General features: G+C 35.1%; 2 protein-coding genes across 3 annotated transcripts in view; one reads left to right on the forward strand and one right to left on the reverse strand.

The window, feature by feature from the left end:
* Positions 1 to 214: 214 nt before the first annotated feature.
* LOC129746626 (uncharacterized) lies at positions 215 to 17,599 on the reverse strand. 2 transcript variants are annotated; one of them, XM_055740408.1, is made up of 5 exons: positions 17,092 to 17,599; positions 1,074 to 1,693; positions 832 to 1,016; positions 525 to 765; positions 215 to 467 (listed from the first exon to the last, which is right to left on the reverse strand). In XM_055740408.1, the coding sequence occupies exons 1-5, from the start codon at positions 17,186 to 17,188 to the stop codon at positions 279 to 281; spliced, it is 1,332 nt and encodes a 443-aa protein (XP_055596383.1). In that variant the 5' UTR covers positions 17,189 to 17,599; the 3' UTR covers positions 215 to 278. The 2 variants fall into 2 exon arrangements, with proteins under 2 accessions (XP_055596383.1, XP_055596384.1); XM_055740409.1 differs by lacking the exon at positions 17,092 to 17,599 and adding an exon at positions 10,613 to 10,766.
* The window catches only part of LOC129746627 (kelch-like protein 25), a 34,681-nt gene continuing 32,915 nt past the window's right edge, over positions 17,262 to 19,027 (forward strand). Inside the window, exon 1 of the mRNA XM_055740410.1 lies at positions 17,262 to 18,325. Within this exon, the coding sequence (XP_055596385.1) occupies positions 18,314 to 18,325 (12 nt within the window). The 5' untranslated portion in view covers positions 17,262 to 18,313. The remainder of the gene's footprint in view (positions 18,326 to 19,027) is intronic.

Genomic DNA, 19,027 nt, shown 5'->3' on the forward strand with positions numbered 1-19,027 from the left:
TTAGTTCACATACAGTTTTATCCCCGTAGTGTTGCCATGAGACATGATTCTGCGTTCAAAATTATATTATGACCAATAAAGAACTTTTACCCATTGAATGCTCCAAAACTATGATTTCAAGTAACTTCTTTCTTACAAGAAATAAGAATCTCGTTCACATTCAACACCTATGAAATATTTCTCAAAGAACAAAAAAAAACTTTGTTATCCAACAACATCATAAACGCAGAGTATGTATTTTTGCTTAACTATAGCTAACAGTATAACCATTTTATAGCCTAACGAGATTTGACAGCACGAATAATATCTTGAACTTGTCGAAGGACCTCCTGGCGGTCCTGACAATCCGGAGGTACACAATACACACAATGGTGCAACAGTTGATGCAGCCTGTTCAGTTCGGAACGATCTTCCTTGGTGTGTAGGAAACCTTTGTTCGCATTTCCATTAATGTCCTCCAGGAATAGCTGTAAGGATAACATTGATTAGGTTTCTAATTAACTAGGACTTTTGGAACCAATTACCTGACACATCGCATACGAATTGATGTCACTCATCTGGTGCGAGCAAATCTCCTCCTGAACAAAGGCAAAACATCCATCACAGTCGATTCGGGAATGAACAGCAGTCTTCTTGTACTTGATTTGTTTGCTATGGCGATCGAGTATTATCACGTTATCCAGATCGATGAAGGATACCTTCACACGGCCGGAGGGAAGAATCTGCACGGCAATATTGTCCGGGTTGATGTCGGTGAGGTAGAATCTGAGGATTTAAAGAAAGTTAGGAAATGTTACCGGGAAATAATGTGCAGATCTATAAGTCACTCACCTATAACGCTTGACGCCAGAAGTTAAGCGCAAGCTTGCATCGATCAGCTCATAAGCAATACTTAACCTAACATCCAGTGGGTTATTGTAAAAGTTTTCTAGCATATCTCCGTCGTAACTTTCTACTAAAGTGAAACCTCCTTGGAATATAAATTTCGGTACAGGTAGATTGAACTTTGCAAACATCTAAAAAGAAAATAGATTATCATTAAGGATAAAATCGAAAGTTTAGTGAAAACTTACCTTTAACAACAACGGCTGAACATGAACTCTCATAAGAACCATATCTAACAGATCATTTTCTTCAAAATCGAGAAGCAGCGATTCAAGGGCCTTACTATCGCCCGTTGGACAAACAATACAGCCCTCAACGAGCGATTCCTCTAAAACTTTACGCTTCAACGCTCCCAAAAATCGAGGATCCCCTTCCAGGCGACAATTTCTTCTGGGAATACCCAGCTCGTAACAAACGGAGTCCCTCAGCTTCTCCACTTGACCATCATCGTTGAGATTTTTGATGACAACCGGATGTTGACCATCCAGTAGCCCATAACGGACTCCGTGCCGATTAAACCGGCACACTAGTTGATCTAACAGATCCCCAGCCTCAACACTGATCCGTTTCCGGAAGAACTCACAGTAGTCCGGTGGCTGCCGGAAGCAGCCAGGGCAGAGCTCTCGGGTGTCCAGCTCGCAACGGGTAGCCAGTTCATTGCCCTTGGAGAGTTTTTCCCGCGGCAGATATTTGAAGATGATGCATAACAGCAGCGCTACGATGTGAAGTTTTTTGAGGATCTTGAGGGCACCGCTGGTGGACATATCACTGAGCAGCTCATGACATGTCAGCTCGCGTTGAAAGATGCCTGTACAGAACAGAAATGAATGAACAACGAATTAAAATGTAGGTTTATAAAATATTTATGATATAAATCTAAATATTAAAACCCCACCCTAAAAAAATACCCTATGCAGAATTTGTAGACCTATACGGCTGGCGAACATTAAAGCATGGATCATCATAAATCATCGAACTGTTTATTATAAATACCATAGCGCTCCTAGTTTTCGGATCTGGAATGTTTTGACAGTATTTTGTTTGGAAATGTTTCTTCTATTAGTACTGAAAATTTCATTACGATTCGTTTTGTTCCAAAAAAGTTACACGTGATGGAAGCCGCGAGACGAAAATAATTTTGGACACCCACGTCAAAACCCCGGGTTCAAAAATCTCAAAAACGTGTGCAGCGCTCTCAAACGTTTTCGTGAAATACATACTATCGATCGGCAGGTTCATACCACGCGTTATAGTGGACCTAAGGATCGGAAACTGAAGGTGTTGACAACGATCAAGGTAAACCCAGGGCAGTCGGACTATGATATCGACAAGAAATTCAATGCCGACCGGTGCACCGTCAAAAGGATTCGTTTGCGCGAAGGAATGCGATCTTATCGGGCCAGTAAGCAACCAAACTGGACATTGAAGAAGAATGTAGAAGCCAAAGGACGGGCCCGGAAATTATACAACAAGGTTCTAACGAAGAACGACGGATGCATCCTCATGAATGATGAAACGTATGTGAAAATGGATTTTAGGCGGCTTCCTGACCAAAAATTTTACAAACTCTACAACTCCGGGGAGTGATGTCCCCGCCAAGTGCAAATTGGTTTTTGTCGATAAGTTTGCAAGAAAGTGTTTGATCTGGCAAGGTATTTGCAGCTGCGGACGAAAAACCCCGGTTTTTGGTGAAATACAAGACCATGGACTCCGAAATGCACAAGGAGGAGTACCTAAAAAATGTTTTTTTTCCGCACATTAGATCTCACAAAGGACCAGTAAAGTCTTCGTCAGATTTGGCAAGCTGCCACTACAGCAAAGAGGTACTATAGTGGTATCAGGACAACGGGTGGATTTTGTCGAAAAGGATATCAACCCACCCCACTGCCCTCAATTCCGCCCTATCGAAAAATTTTGGGCAATTGTCAAGCAGAAGATGAAGAAGGATGGTAGGACGACTCGGGATGCAACAGAGATGAAGAGATTGTGGAACAAAATGGCCGCTGAGGTCAGCGAATAGGGTGTCCAAACTATGATGAGTGGTACTCGACGAAAAGTTCAAAAATTCATCAAAACAACATCGAAATAATTTTTTAATTATTTTTCCTTTAAAGTGCAATAAAAACCCTGCATTTTAAGTGCAAAACATTTTCATTTCGTTTACATATCTCCGAGATAAACCCTTTTTAATGCGTCCAGATTTAACATGATCCATACTTTAGACAATGTGCGAACACGAGACCCCATAGCACAGTAGTTTAAAACTCGAAAATCGTAATCATGGGATTTTTGAAAGCTTCAATGTAAAAATAGCTTTATGGTACTTTCTACAATGTTTCATCATTTTGAAATGCGCATATTTTGTTGTAAATTTTTTCCTGATCAATTCACCTATAAGTGCGATATTTTTTTTATTTTTTGTATTTATCATTTTAACACAATGACGTCTCCAGAAAAGTTGTAGATCATCAAATTTTAAGAAACTTCGTTGAAGACGTCAAAGCTGTAACTTTTGAAACAACATGTTTAGAAGACACTTTTTCAAAAACTAACCTCAAAAACCGAAAAACTAAACGATTTCGGAGCGAGTTTTGAGACAAACTTTGTAAGAGAGAGTTGTGACATGTCAAAATAGCTTAATGGTATGTTCTACAATGTTTCATCATTTTGAAATGTCCATATTTTGCTGTAAATTTTGTTCTGATCAATTCACCTATAAGTGAGATAATTTTTCTATTTTTTTGTATTTATCATTTTATCTCTATGACGTTTCCAGAAAAGTTGTAGATCATCAAATTTTAAGAAACTTCGTTGAAGACATCAAAGCTCTATCTTCTGAAACAACATGTTTAAAAGACTTTTTTCAAAAACTAATTTCAAAACCCGAATAACTCGTATAACTTATTTCGAAGCGCGTTTTGAGACAAACTTTGTGAGAGAGAGTTGTGACAATTGCAAAACTATACAACTTCATTTAAGGAGTCAAGTCACTGAAATCTCAACGAAAAATTTTCTGCAGTTTTAAATACTGGCCAGTTAGCTTATGTTTAGGAGGAGCAATTTCTAGAACGCAAATCTCCTTTAGGCGACCCAATGATAAGTTATGAAAGTCTGACATCATCAACTCCGCGATATCTATCGATGCATTTTGACTTGAAAAACCTTAGTGGATTTGGTTTGACTTCAGTTCTGTAGAATACATAGATTGAAAAGAGATAAAAATGTGCGAGAATTATGCGATATTTTTAACCATCTAAAACTAAATTTTTTTTCACTGAAAAATTCGCAAAAGTTAATTTTTATCTTTGAAACAACTTCTGTTCTACGAAAAAAAATTATCGTTGGAGTAAATACTTCAACAGTTTTTTTTTCAAAAACTGCATAACCATAGGGATTGAAAAACTAGATTTTTAGTACTTTTTTGCTATAATTTTTACACATTTTTTAAAATTTTCTATGTTTTGAATCACGTTAAGACTATCTCATAGCTATAGTTAAATATATTATTTGTTAAAATTGTTCTACTATTAACTGAGATATTCAAACTATTACAAATATTAAACTCAGTAACATATTTGTCGATTTGATGTCGTTTATGTTCCAACCGCTCCTTTAGACGGGTTTTATATTTCGTCTCCAATAATGGCACGTCCTGCTGAAATGCGCTTGATTTGGTCCAACTGTGAAAAACCAAAACTTTATTTTTAATTCTCTATCCCTTATCAGCTTATTTGAATGGAATCTTAGATATGATTAGAATCATAAGAAGAAGCTTTTACTATATTTGTTCAAAACTTTCTTGATTATCATAATTTATGAGAGAAAGATTGGAAAAAAGCTGCATGGTGGTCAAAAATATGTAACCTTCCAAAATAAGTCCGTTACCCTACAATTTCAACCTCCTCGGGGTGCCGGCTGGGATGTGAGTAACATAAGCGGACATCGGGTACTCTATGTGCCGGAGAATCGACGCGAGATCAAGTAAGTAAGTAAGTAAGCAAGTAAGTAAGAACGAAAAGCGATAACTATATCCTGAAGAAATCAAGAGTAAGATTCAGCTGTATCAAAGTACTTAAATGTTTAGATAAACTAATTTTAACGGAGTACTTACACCATTATGGTATAATCAAAACAAAATTTTAAAATTTGAAATCGTTGTAAACAGTTGTTTAAAAAAAATACGAAACGTTTCCAATCTTTCTTACAATTCATTTAACTTAAGTTTATTTTGGCCCAACGTCAGAACAGTAGAATAGTAATTTTGTTTCGAAGATTATGATAAGGTAACGATTTTAATAAGAATAGAACAATTATTTTTTTTATGTTCCCACGCCCACACGATTTTTTTTAAATCAGTAAGGATTGAAATATATTATCCATAATTAAGAAACTCTAAACCGACTCAAAGTTCAATTTGAATCTTTAAAAAACCATAAATGGTCGATCCGGTTATTGCTAACCTGAATAAAATTTAGTGAATTTTGCAAACAGATGGTTATCATAATTTTAATAACAAAGCGTCTATGATTCTCTATTACAAAAAGTGTTGCGTACACGCAGAGAGAACTTGGATTTTGAAACAAAACAAAACTGACTTTGATTCAAAACATTCAGTTTATTGAATCGAACACCTGTTTTCTTTGATTCAATGAATTATCGTTCTGATTCAAATGAATAATTTTTGAAAGAAAGGATTAATTTTTGGAACTGAATAATTTTGGACTTTGATTTTAATCAAATTCTTTGATTCAAAAGAAATTTGTTCAATTGCACATTTCGTTTAAAACAAAGTAAATTATATTTCAACCAAAGAAAGTTGTTTTCAACAGAAAGGAATAATTTCTTTGAATTAAAATTTGAAACTTAGAAGATATTTTGGATTGAGCAAGAACCGAATTTCGAATAAAGTTTGTCCTGTTGTGATGAAAATCAAAACTATAGTGAATCAGAGATAGCTATTTAGGAGGATTCAGGATGAAGAATGGTAAGTGTGTTGCTTCCGGAAGTCTATTGAGCAGCCCAAGAAGAAAGCCCTCAGGCCAAAATTACGACCGGATTATTCAATTATAGTGAACCAGTGTTAGTGTTAATTTTGTGAATAAAAATGAATTTAAGATGTAAATTCTTTCTTTTTATTATTTGAAATTCCTAAAAGGAACTTCGGGACAACAGAAAATATTTCTTCCAATTGGAATAAAAGGAAAATGGTTCAATGAACCAATCCTTTTAAATCTAAATCAAAATTACATTGTAGCAAACGAGAACAACTTTGCATCAAATGGAACTGTTTTTTGTTTCAAAGCATTAATATTTTGATTCAAAGATTTTTCAAAAGAAAAATTCTTTGAAACAAAGGAAAATGCCTTTGAATCAAAGGAATTTTTATTTATCAAAAAATCAAAGGAAAAAATACTTTGTTTTTGCGGCACTTTCCTTTGAAATAAAAAATCTTTTCGCTGCGTGTATGATTGTTTTTATTTTGGTTGAGACTGAGCTCAATAGAGCATGTAAGTAGATTAATATAGCGTTTATTTCATTGAAAAAAAATTTTTTAGGAGAGCTTGTTGCCAATGTCTATAAAAATGGATAAAGCGTTGAATTCACGCAAATGAATTTTTTTTGTTTCGAAGAATTTTGAAAAATCTTTGAATCAAAATTCTAATCCTTTGAAACAAAAAACAGTTTCATTTGATACAAAGTTGTTTTCGTTTGCTACAATGTAAAAGCATTTATTCTTTGAACTCTTTCCCATTTATTCCAATTGGAAGAAATATTTTCTGTTGTTCCGAAGTTCCTATTAGGAATTTTAAATAATAAAAAGAAAAATATAAAATTTTTATTCTTTTTTATTCACGAACTTAAGGGGGGGGGGGGGGGTAGGGTCTAACGGGTATAAAAAAACACCATTTTCACGATTTTTTTCTAGATCTATCGTTCAAACAAATGTATTCAAATTTTTTGCATTATACAAAGCATTGTTAAAAGAACATTTAGTAATTTTTTCGTAGAAAAATATTGAAAAATGAGCCGGTGTCGGAGCATTTTCAAGGATGCCTTTTAAAAAACAGGATTTGCGGTGGACACTGTATCTCAGCACAGAATCATCTGAAGTCAAAAAATAAGAGCAAAATATTTTTAATAGATGTTTTTCTGGACCCCAACGTTTTTATTTAACTTAAAAATATTTTTTTTGAAATTTTTGTGGCTGTTTGAAGTAAAAACTACGATTTTTCACTTAAAAATCCGCCATTTTTCACCTCTAAAATCTCCCCAAAGTAAAAAAAATCAAAAAAGAAAAACGTTGGGGTCTGGTATTTTACATGTAGAAAATATGTTCCAAATTTGAAAAGAATCGGATAAGTAGTTTTCAAATGACAATGTCCACGGACTTTAAAAATGTGCTTTCGAGAAAAACGCGTTTGAAGTTTCTGCTCTTGCTTTCTTGCAGTATAAGATAGGAGGAGATAAAGGCCTATAACTTCTACAGTTTTGCTTCAATTGACTTGAAAATTTGACACAACATTCTTGAAATGTTTTACAATAAGAAAATAAAAAAATAAAAAAAATCGATTTTTTGAAAGTGTTAGACCCTACCCCCCCCCCCCCCCCCCTTAAGAAAAACACTGGTTTACTATATAAATAATTGAATGATCCAATCCTAAATTTCGGTGACAAAGTTTACCACTCTGGCGTAAAGGCATTTCTTCGTGGGCTGACTTCCGGAAACAAGTCTCGTTGCTGGCTTTCCTCGCCATCCGACTGGTAGTTGCCGCTGAAGATCGGGCCGAATATAAACTAACCGCTGGATTTGGGGTGGAATCAGCAGTGGCCCTGTAACAATGCAAGCGCTTATAGAAATTCTCAAATATTCCCTTTTTTATTAACGGATACACTTAGCATTCTTCATCCTGAATTCTTCTTAGCTAACTCTGATTAACTGGTTTAGATTTTTAACACAACCGGTCAAAGTCAATTCTATTGCTCCTCCTATTCTTCTAGCTCAATCCAAAATAACTCTAGGTTTGAAGTTTTTATTTAAAGAAATATTCCTTTCCTTCGAAAGCATTTTTCTTTGATTAAAAGAAAATTTACTTTGTTTCAAAAGAAATATGCAATTGAACAAATGTCTTCTAAATCAAAGAATTTCTTTAAAATCAAAGTCCAAAATTATTCGATTCGATTCAAAGTCAGTTTTGTTTTGTTTCAAAATCCAAGTTTTCTCTGCGTGTTGAAAAAACACGATCAGAAATGGAGATGGGAAAATGCAATTACTATGATGTTGAAACATCAACCAATTTGATGATAATTAAAATCTTTGCCAGGAGTAAATAAAAATTATAACAAATCAACTGATAGTTGATCTAATTTTTGATTTTATTGTGTTTTCAGGTAAATTAGGTTGCGAAGTAGCGCTTTGTAAAAAATTGGTACCGGAAGATTTTTTGCACGAAATAATTTATTTTAAGCTCTCAAATTTATGATCTGAATTGTTTCTAATATTTCTCTATAAATAAAATGTTTTCTTGTCTGATCTGAAACTGATAAAATATCGCATAAAATTTTACGGAAAAATAAAAACGACCTGAGCGTCACCTACGGTCCACTTGTTCGATCAATTCCAATTTACTTGACCGGTTACTCAAGTGAGTTTCACTTGACGGTTACTTAGAATTCACTTGAATATTTAGATGTATGGCCAAAATTTACTCCAAATGTCACTTACATTTAAAGTAAAACTATTTTCAGTGCAAACATTTGTTTAAATTATTGTTCATATTTGTTCTCAATTAAAATGGGATTTTTTTTAAAAAACCTCAATTTATTTTTCTTGCGAATGGTAAAATGTTTTATTTAGAAATTTCTGCACAACATTTTAAGATTTTAAAATCTATAATTTTCTTATTAAGATGATATTTCTAAAAATTTGACGTAAAATCTGACAGTTTTTTTAGATTTTTTCATGAAAAAATAATGCTCTGTTTGGGACGTTATAACTATTTTCTAGCTACTTCTACCGCTTTTCCATCTTTGAAAAAAAAAATAGAGTTAGAGAATTTTCCAGTAAGCTCCATATATTGGAATTTCATTTGCATTGCGTGTTATGAATATAAGAATATAAGAAAAGACATTCTCAGAACAAATTATCGCGTTTCTCAATACAAAACTTTAAATCAAATCCCTTGTTTCTTTATCTCATTTGAAAAAAAAATCAGCAAAAATTGCAAATGTCGTTCGTTTTGACCATAAAGAAAACTTTTAAGACTACAGGCGTTTTGAAATTCTAAAAAAGTTGCAATTTGACACACCTATCGAAGCTTAAAATACCTGAAATTTGTTTTAAAAACCTTTTTGATTCAATTGTTTTTAATATTCGAGCTATTAAATCATGCACTTTCAATTTTAAGCTCATGGATCTGACTTCCCAGTTTTAAGGATTAATCTCCAATGCAGGAATTCTGCACTAAAAAAAAATTGTCGAATGTATTTGGACCTTGAATTTTAATTCTGAAGTCTGTATTTTGAAATCTGATTTTTTTATTAAAATTCTCCGTTTTAAATCTAATATCATAATTTCGATATATAAATTGTACTGGTTAACTATCTGATAAAAATTCACAACCAGAAACGATAATTCATTGTTCATTATAAATAAAAAAAAACTTTATTTTTCAGATCTTGATGGAATAATTAATACCTTGATAAAGTTCTGATGTTTTAAACGATGAAATTTAACTAGTTATTGTTTTGCGCTGGATCATTTGTATTTCACCGCTAAACCGTAAAAGGTTATCACAATTTCTCTTTCGTATAACTTCTAAAAAAGCAATTTTTAGTTGTTTAACATGGAACGACAGTTTAGAATATTAAAGTTAAATTTAAAATGGCAGGATTCAAGTGAAGTTTTTATGAATATTATAAAGCTATTACTTCGAAGTTTGAAAAAAGGGCTGCAGTAAGTACACATTTTATTGCTGTTTAACAAAATTGTTGTCTTCACATAACTTTAAGTTGGGTGGGTCAAAGGGTTCACATATAAATTTCAGAAATTCAAGAGATCTACATTATCATGAATATGAGGTACCTTCATCGAAACTCACATTCCCAAAACCGACACTAAAAATTGGCTCCAGATTCAGGTCAAATAGTTTCAACTTCAAATTGTTTTGGGGAGAAATTTCTCTCTAGATTGATCGCTCCAAGTTCATGGCATCCATCACTCAGCCAAGCATGAGGATTAGTTGATGAAACAAAAAATTGCAAAAACTATTTCATTAACCGGTTTTGAACTTGCCCGGCGCAAAGCAGATTAAGAGAGAATAACAAAAAAAAAAATACCGGGCGGCCGGCTTTCGTATTTGGTTTGTTTTTTTTTTATTTGAGTTATATACATCAGGTCTGTACTGTACCTACAAAAATGATACGAACAATGAATCACCGGCGCGTTGTTTTGGACTTTTAATATTCTCATGATATATTTTATCGTAGGGCCAATCCTATAAGAACCCACTATTTATGATTTTATTGATTGGTATAATCACACTGTACATGTTTTGTGGGTTTTCTTTATACCTACTCTTCATTTTCGGACATTGATTAATGCATAATGCATTGCAAACCTTTACTCTAGTCTTGTCTAAGTGAAAAACTACTTTTTTTTGGTTCCAGAAAGAATAAGTATAAATATATTACTATTATTTTTCAAATAAGGTATTTGTAAAGAACTGACCTTAATAACTTGGGCGCAAGAAGATCTTCGATTGTTCACCACAAAACTATTTGTGCTGATATCAGCAGTTGCGCTACTAACTCAGTTTTACCCAAACAATGCAACTCAGTATTGTGCTAATGGCAGTTTAGGAACGCTACTCACATTCGAACAACTCTAACTTTTGTTTAAACTGGTACAGGCTCACCAGCCCAGTCAGCATCTAGGTTCAAAAAAGTGATCTGAATACTGACATAAGGAGATTTTTTTTATTATCTAACAATTTGCGCCAGGGGTCTTTAGATCATCCCCAAAATTGAAAATTTTATTTATTTTTTCAACCTAAACCACATGTATTTTTTCAGATATCTATCGTTTTTATTTTTCGGGTTAGATTTGGATGGATTTTTTTGTAAATAAAATAAAACCATTATTCAAAGATACATAACTCTGTTATTTTTCAAGGGAAATCATAAAATAGCACATCTAAAAAGCATTGAAATTTCATTAGCTTTTTAAATATAGTAATAAAATAACGTTGAGTAATGACCTTTAACATGATTTTTTTAAAATAAGTTTTAAATGGTGTCTAAGAGTACCGTCTGCATCACCGAATATTCTGCAAAAAATACCATCGCATAGCCAATCTATGATGCACCTTCTATTCGAAGACACCAAAGTGGGCCACTAACTTCTTTAAGAGTTATGATATAAATAATAACATTAATTCGCCTTTTTTGCATCTCAAACGAGCAATGGTCAAATAATTGCACTCACATATGCAGGAAGCGTGCGTTTCTAACAACATAGGAACAAAAACATGTAAAAAATGCTATTTTGTGTGCTTTGAAGAGTGTTTGTAGCTAAGCCGACTTCAACTAACCGAATCTTACTCGAAAAATAAAAATGTTAGAAATCTGAAATAATACATGTGTTTATAAAACGAATCAAATTTTCAATTTTTAGGAAGATCTGAAGACCTTCGGCGCAAACCAATAGATATTAAAAAAAACCTCCGTGAGCAATAACATGGTCTTAAATTTTTTTGGTTTTATAAAAATTTTAATTTTTTCAAAAATGCGCACTATTTGTGAATATTTGGAAGTTCATGGTAAATGTTTTAAAAAAAAACATTGTTTTAAGAATATATTGTTAGAAAACTTTTGAAAATTGTGTCTTTGCGCTTTCAATCATGAAACGAAGCGATCTGCAGAATTTTTAGAACTGGAAACGTTCAAGATTAATTCTAGATGGGTTTTAGGGATGAATAAGAGCTTACTGTTAAATTCTCGGAAGAAAAAAAAAATCTAGATTTTTTTTTTAAATTTCTTTGTACGCATGTCAAACCATCAAAAGTAAAGATAGCTTTGTAGTGAAAATGCTGATTCTTTTTTCGATTTCAAAATTCATATTGAATCTTGTATTTATTTTCAAATAAGTATTGAAAAAAGGTCGAAATTGATGTGCGAAATCTGAACATAACACTTCAACAAAAACAAATTTTTCAACTGGATGCAACTAAAATACTGCATCCAGTTGTAATGTGTTGTTAGATTGTTGTGTTCAGATTTCGTTCATCAATTTTGAAGAATACGCAAAAAATTTATTTCATACTTTTAGTCGGAAAAATTTTATTACTCGAAATGTGATTTAAAAAATTTAAAGCTTAAATCCCGAACGCTCTTATACTTTTAGATTTCATCTAAATTTCGTTTCAAATCCTGATGTCAATAAAATATCATAATTTGAATTTTGAATTAAAAAAAACAAAAGTTGAAATCTTAATTTTAAATGTGAACCTGCGAGCGGATTCTTAACCTTAAATCTGAATCTTAGTCTAAAATTTATTACCTGTTTCTAAAATGTGAGTCTAAAACATTTGTTCAATATGGAAAAAGAAGAAATTTATATTTGTTCCAGCCTAATAATAAAATTAGATTTTCTATCTATTCTATCCAAATTTGGACTGACTTAGAATATCACAGTAAAAAAACTTCATTTTGTTTACAAAACTTTTGGGATAGGCATTTTTAAAGCTCAAGCTGTTTTTCTCGTCTTCATCTCTAACCCTTTAATCATGCAGAGTGTTTTTGTAAAAAAACACTTACTAAAATCATAAGATCTCCGGAACGCGTAGGTATTTCTGATTTTTGATTCACAAAAAATACCGTTCTAGATATTAAAAGCATTTGATTTATGGTGGGGCTTGTGATATATAGCTCAGTTGACAAGTTTGTTGTCTCCTGAGCAGATGTCCGCAAGTTCGAGCACAAGAGTAAACATCGAACACGGTTGTACCGGATAAGTTTTTCAATAAAGATCCGCCAATTGTAACGTTGATAAAGTCGCGAATGCCATAATGATGGTAAAACGACTATAATCGATACAAAAAAAATAATTTATGGTAGTTTTATTACTGTGTTGTAAGTGTTGAAAATTAAAGAACATGTACCACAGACAAATTTAATAATTTTTTTTAGGTAAAAGTAGTTTTTGAAAATCGCTGTTATTTCTGTAGATTTGAAAATTCCAACAATTTTTTTAGTCTCAATCACTTACAAACATCTTCCTGCCCTTAATGAATAAAGTTTAATGGGAATTTTCAAAATCGTGATTAAAAAAAAAATTTCAAAAAAAATATTTTCCAAATTTGATAAGTTTTAACTTTATTAAGACTACAAAACGAGCTTTTTGGTGTGGGGAAATGTGGTGGGCCACTACAAAATAAAAAATATAAAAAAAACTAAAAATAACATCTTCAAAATTGTTTTGATGTGTTATTCGAATTCAGCCGCCGACCGTGGCCTAGAGGATAACGTTTAGATCTTCTAAGCCAGAGGTCATGAGATCGAATCTCGGTCACGGCATACATAGTACTCTTTCTGTGTGCTGATGGTAGCCAACATATCCTTGAATGATGTACGCATTAGAGTTAAGTAATTAGATCTCTTCAAAGAAACATATATGTGTGCGTTCGTTTAAAAAAAATGATATTGTTTTACTGTATCGTTAATTGATGTACCCCTTTAAAATCAATATTGTGCATTTAAGGGTTAATGCTGATTTTTCATAAGGAAAAATTTCGTATTGAATCTGAATATAGTATTTAAAATCAGCAGTTAAACGTGGAGAAGTTAGTCTCATAATAATTTTGCACCAGATTAGTTTCACAAAACAATGGAGACAAATCGGTGTTTGATGAGTGAATCTTGAAATTCCTTACCTGAGAATATTGGCAATAAGCCTGAGAACCATTTAAACAACATTTTAAACTGTAAGAATACCTTATACACTGTTTGAACCAAATTAAAAGTGCGCGGCCATTGGTACACCTGTGAGCGACGATTGGAACAAGCAACTTAAGCGTGAGCGGCCATTATTGGTACACCACAATTTTCACAAATTCGCGTTTTTGTGACTTGACAATGAAAAATCTCTCGCTTTTTAATTTTTCCCTTAAAGAACGTTAGTTTTACTACGTGTCAGTGCTTTTCTTTTCGGAATCACACAAAAAACGACTTTTGTACGGCACAGAGAACATTCATCATGCGCGGCCATTGGTGCCTTCACGGTATAATTCTCATCAAAACGGGTTGTTCATTCTTTAAAAGCCCCCGTTCCTACGTCCATAACTTAGTGTATCTTGCAAAGACTCGTGATGGTTCGATCAACATAATCCATTATTATGATTGTCAAATTTATGGATAAATTTTAGCATTAACATTGAAATGGCATTTCACTAACACAGACATCGAAAGCTAAATCCACACGAACCATGCCTTTGCATCAGCTGTTTTAGTCTAGTGGCTCATGTGGCATTCTTAAGTATGTGCAATGCAATTGAACGCAATGAAGCTCAACAGTAGCGTTGCCAGATTGCAAACCGCTCAAACCTGTTGGTTTGACGAAAAACGAAAAATGTACTGATTTTGGCAAAATTAAACTTGCTGACTATTTTTTTTGGTTGTCAGGTAGAATTTTCGTTTATCCGCTGAAACCTTATAATTTTTTCGATTATCCGTAGGAAATGCTGAAAATCCGTAGATCTGGCAACGATGTTCAACAGCAATGATGATTGGGCTTGGGCCTGCTAAAAAGAATAAAGCTTGCTCTTAACTCTTACACAGATGTCCATAAAAATGACAGCTAATCGGAGTGAAATTGGAGTGAACGCTATTGCTTTCTCTGTTTAACACACGAGAAATCGTATACCAGGATTTCGATCGCCCATAGCAATCGTTAGCCCAATTGATCTCTCTAGTTACCCCTCTCGATGAGGTTAGTAAAGGGTGTCCACGATGAAATTGCCGCACGCAAAATTGATTCGCAAAATTCCATTTTCATCCGATTGCCTTCAAATTTTCAGGAATTGAAAAATAACTTAAACTTCATTTTATCATTTTACTCGTATTTTATTTAAAGTCCTTACGCAAAAGACCACTCTCTTGGCCTTAACCCTAGCCATTAGATTCTGCACAACCTGTGAACCAACCGTGAATCAATCGCCCAGTACTTCTCGATGGGGCGGAGCTCCGAAGTATTGGGAGGGTTGAACATTTTTGGCACAAAATTGACCTTGACCTATCCGCATACCACTTCAGCACGTCCTTGGAGTAGTGGCATGAAGCCAAATCCGGCCAGAAATTTTTTGAAACGTTGTGGACCTTGAGGAGAGGAATCAGCCGCTTCTGGAGGCCCTCTTTCATGTACACCTGTCCGTTCATCGTGTCTTAGGTCACGAAAAGTGCACTCTGCTTTCCGCACGTGCACATGGCTTGACAAACCACGAAATTATTCGCAAATTTGGGCATCTTCTGATTGCGGACATGCTCCGGAACGCTGAACTTATCCTTGGCCGTGAAAAACAGGTTGCCGGGTAACTGTTTGAATTCGGCCTTCAAATATGTTTCGTCGTCCATGATGCAGCATTCAAATTTCGTCAGCATGTTGCGGAACAACTTCCTGGCACGGGTATTTTGCAGACTTGTTCTGCTTCTCGTCGCGATTAGGGGCCTTTTGTACCTTGAACGTTCGAAACCCAACCTTAGTTTTGGCCTTCTGGAGTGCTCAAAACTGTTGACATGCTTGGATGAATGTGAAATAATTTTCCATTCAAGGTCTACATTTCACGTTTACATCATTGCCCCCGATCACTCAAAATAGTAATCTGTGACTGACTGTCGAAAAAAAGTCACTCCAATTTCGTACATGTGAATATGAACTTTTTAAAAACTCAGTCATCTAAACTTGGAGATCATGATAGAGTTGGAATGCTTTTTTTGGGAGGGTTTTAATGCCTGGGCGTTATCTAAACCCTACAAACAATGCATGGCGGGGCTCCCAATATTTTTCTTCCAGGTCATAGTCTATTAAGAAACCATCGAGTATCGTCAAGTAAATAATCGTTTTAAGAGGCATTTTTTTATTCGGACAACACCTAACGATACAGGGAAATGGTAGTCACGTTAAGTTGATTTCGCAAATGTCCAGACTATATTGCTAGGAATCCGGTAGAAAAGTTCTTCAACTGTCTGGTAGAATAAAAACTACGCCGATCATGTCATCTATTTGTTCACTGTCACGACTTTGTGGATTGAATGAGTGCGGAGTGAATGACGAAACCAAAAAATGTATTCACTGTCATTATGAAGTTCGTCTAGGCTAACTTGATTTTGTTTCGCCATCTTTCGAAACACGTGGGGGAGAATTTTTTTTCCTCTCATTCGCCTACTGCGGCCAACGTATATGAATTCTTTGAGCTCTGACTGGACAAAACTTCGGCTTATGTGCAGCTTTTTAGGCACATCCCGAACGGAGGCGTTCGGGTTTCGGTTGAAGGCCCAACTACGCGGTTGTGATTTTTGGTGTTGTGCGGGATACTTTTTCCTTCACTTCTGGGCTTCTGATCGGTGGTCAATCGTTCCTCGAACCGCTTAATCACTCGCGATACTGGAATTCGCGATTCCCAACGTTTTAGCGATGGAACGATGCGTGATGCGTGATGAATGCGCAAGATTTTATCACGCACGAGCTGTTCTTTCGATTTAATTTCCGCGAGTTTTGATCACAGGACTTTAAAACTTGCAGGATGTAAACAATCCACCAAAATTTTCAATAAATTATATCCAACGGTTAAAAAGTTAGAGCAATTTCATAGTGTGGCAATTTAATCGTGGACACCCTTTAGGATAACTGTACAGCAGTTTAAGTGAACCTGAAATAAGATCTTCTACTAGGACACCACATTGGCGATCCTGCCAAGATGCGTTTGGAGTTTAGGATAAAACTTTATCGAAACTCGACTCGAACTATGGCTGCATTTTCGATATATCTGTTTGCCCTACCATCATTAACTTTAAACTGATTACAACTGATTACTGAACACAATCAAATTATAAAATCAGGAAAAGACGCCACTCACTCACGCCACTTCATTCACATAGATTCAAGTTAGACAGGCATGATGTTTTTGCATTCTAAAGAGAAACCCATAAACTTACTTGACCGCCCGGTATATTTCAAATGGTAACCGACCCTATTGAGACCGACAACAGCTGAGAACCCGTGATTACCAACACACCGATACAGTTGATTCATAAAACTTCACCAATGTTTATTCTCTGTTTTATTCAATCAAGCACTGTGTCACTTTGTTATCTATCTATATCGCCTTCAACTTCCGCTCGTGATACGACTTTTACCGATCCGATTGGTTAGAAAGCCTGCCTAACTACGGGGGAATTAACGGGTGCAGTTCCGGGGCATGTTCTTGCCAATCAATGCGAACCTTGGGGGAATCGCCTTTAAAATGCCACACCAAACAACACAACGACGTTAGAACACTCGCAAACGCCCCATCGACAAATCATCTTCCATCAGCCCTAGTGAGCGGGAGAGCAAACACTTGTGTGAGCCAAGAGAGCAGAACCTGACAGCCAGCTCCCTCAGACGCCTCTGGCACTGGCTATGGCGATGCTATGATTGTTTGGTTGGTTAGAGCCGTTTGGCCTGTATAAATCGGTCGAATCGGAAGGAAAGGAGGATACACATTTACAGGCAGGCTCACTGCTGCTGCTGACTGAGGGATTCCGTCTGGTCTGGTCGTTGGACCATTAGAGAGCTCAGTCTCAGAATTTGTTTGCTCCAAGCAACATCTTCTCTACCCGCGTCTCGGCTCGAGTTTCGTATTCCCGGTGAGACTTTCTCCGTTTTTTTGGGATTAGGAACATTCTGTTGTGAGTGCTGAATAATAAAATATTTGTCACAGGCGAGCAGTAGAATAATATTATTTATACTCTGCCAAGTTTTTTCGCTTGTTCATGGGTGCCATACGCGGTCGAGTGGAATAAGTGCAATATTTTTACTGCCTAGCCAATACGTTCTATGATGCATAGCGTTGAGAACGTTCTTGGGTGTTGAAAAGCTAGAACGCAGCAGTGATAGCATAGGTACAGCAACCTGCTAGGTCTGTGATCTAGAATCAAAACCCCCGTTACGTAAGGAGTCGTTCTGAGGACGCCTACAAGACGACGAAGTACATTCGGTGTACAGAGACAACCATACATATAAGGCGAAGATCATCAGGTATCATCATCTCTACTGCCTCACAACAGGTCAACAACAGCTGAAAACGGAACGCTCAATTAAAGCAAAACAGGAATACAGCCTCGCAAAAAAGACTAGTCGACTTGGTAGATAATACCTGCGGAACGCGCAATAAAAATGACCACTAAAGTAAGTCAAAGAAGAGTCGTGCCCATTTTTTCTTGAGCTCGTCAGGGCAGAGTGCGAAGAGAATGATAATACCTATATTTACATATACGGTCGATGCTAGACTTAATCAATAATACATTTTCAATGTGTCTTGTTCACCAACACAAACCTGATTACGGGAAAAAGATTCACAAAAATCCACTTTTTTCATTTATCAGTTTTATTATTCACCCGTTTAACCCGCTGCTTTACTTGCATTCAGAAACGCGATAGGAACGATATCAGATGATTTCCGAATCCATCATTTTTCTCAATGAGTTATAAGACAAAGGTAGAATTGCACCCACACAACTGCAAATGATTATTATCGGTGGTTCGACAAAATGTAAACAACTTAGCAGATGTTTTGAGTTGGCATGCGGAAAGATGGTTTTCCACTTTAGTAGACGCGACGCGACAGCCGCTGTTTTCTAAAGCTTTACATTATACGACCTTTTTTGAGTACCGGGAGCATTGTGATTTGAAGTGGTAAAACTTCTGATTATTAGGATTATCAAATCCGGAATTTTAATTGCGAATGAGAATTAGAATGCTACCAGAATTTACGTGATGATGTAACAAAAATATTTTTTCTTATCATCTGTAGCAAATATTATGGTTTATGGCAGTTGCCGGTTTTTGTAGGACCAAGAATAAATATATATATATATATATATATATATA

The sequence above is a fragment of the Uranotaenia lowii genome, chromosome 2 (assembly GCF_029784155.1).
Source record: "Uranotaenia lowii strain MFRU-FL chromosome 2, ASM2978415v1, whole genome shotgun sequence".
In the NCBI taxonomy this organism is placed as follows: domain Eukaryota; kingdom Metazoa; phylum Arthropoda; class Insecta; order Diptera; family Culicidae; genus Uranotaenia; species Uranotaenia lowii.

Coding starts and splice junctions, on each gene's coding strand:
- LOC129746626 (XM_055740408.1), bottom strand. CDS start 17,188: ATGAATCAACTGTATCGGTGTGTTGGTAATCACGGGTTCTCAGCTGTT. Junction 1,694..17,091: donor GAAATATACCGGGCGGTCAA/GTAAGTTTATGG, acceptor TGTTCTGTACAG/GCATCTTTCAACGCGAGCTG. Junction 1,017..1,073: donor TTCAGCCGTTGTTGTTAAAG/GTAAGTTTTCAC, acceptor TTTTCTTTTTAG/ATGTTTGCAAAGTTCAATCT.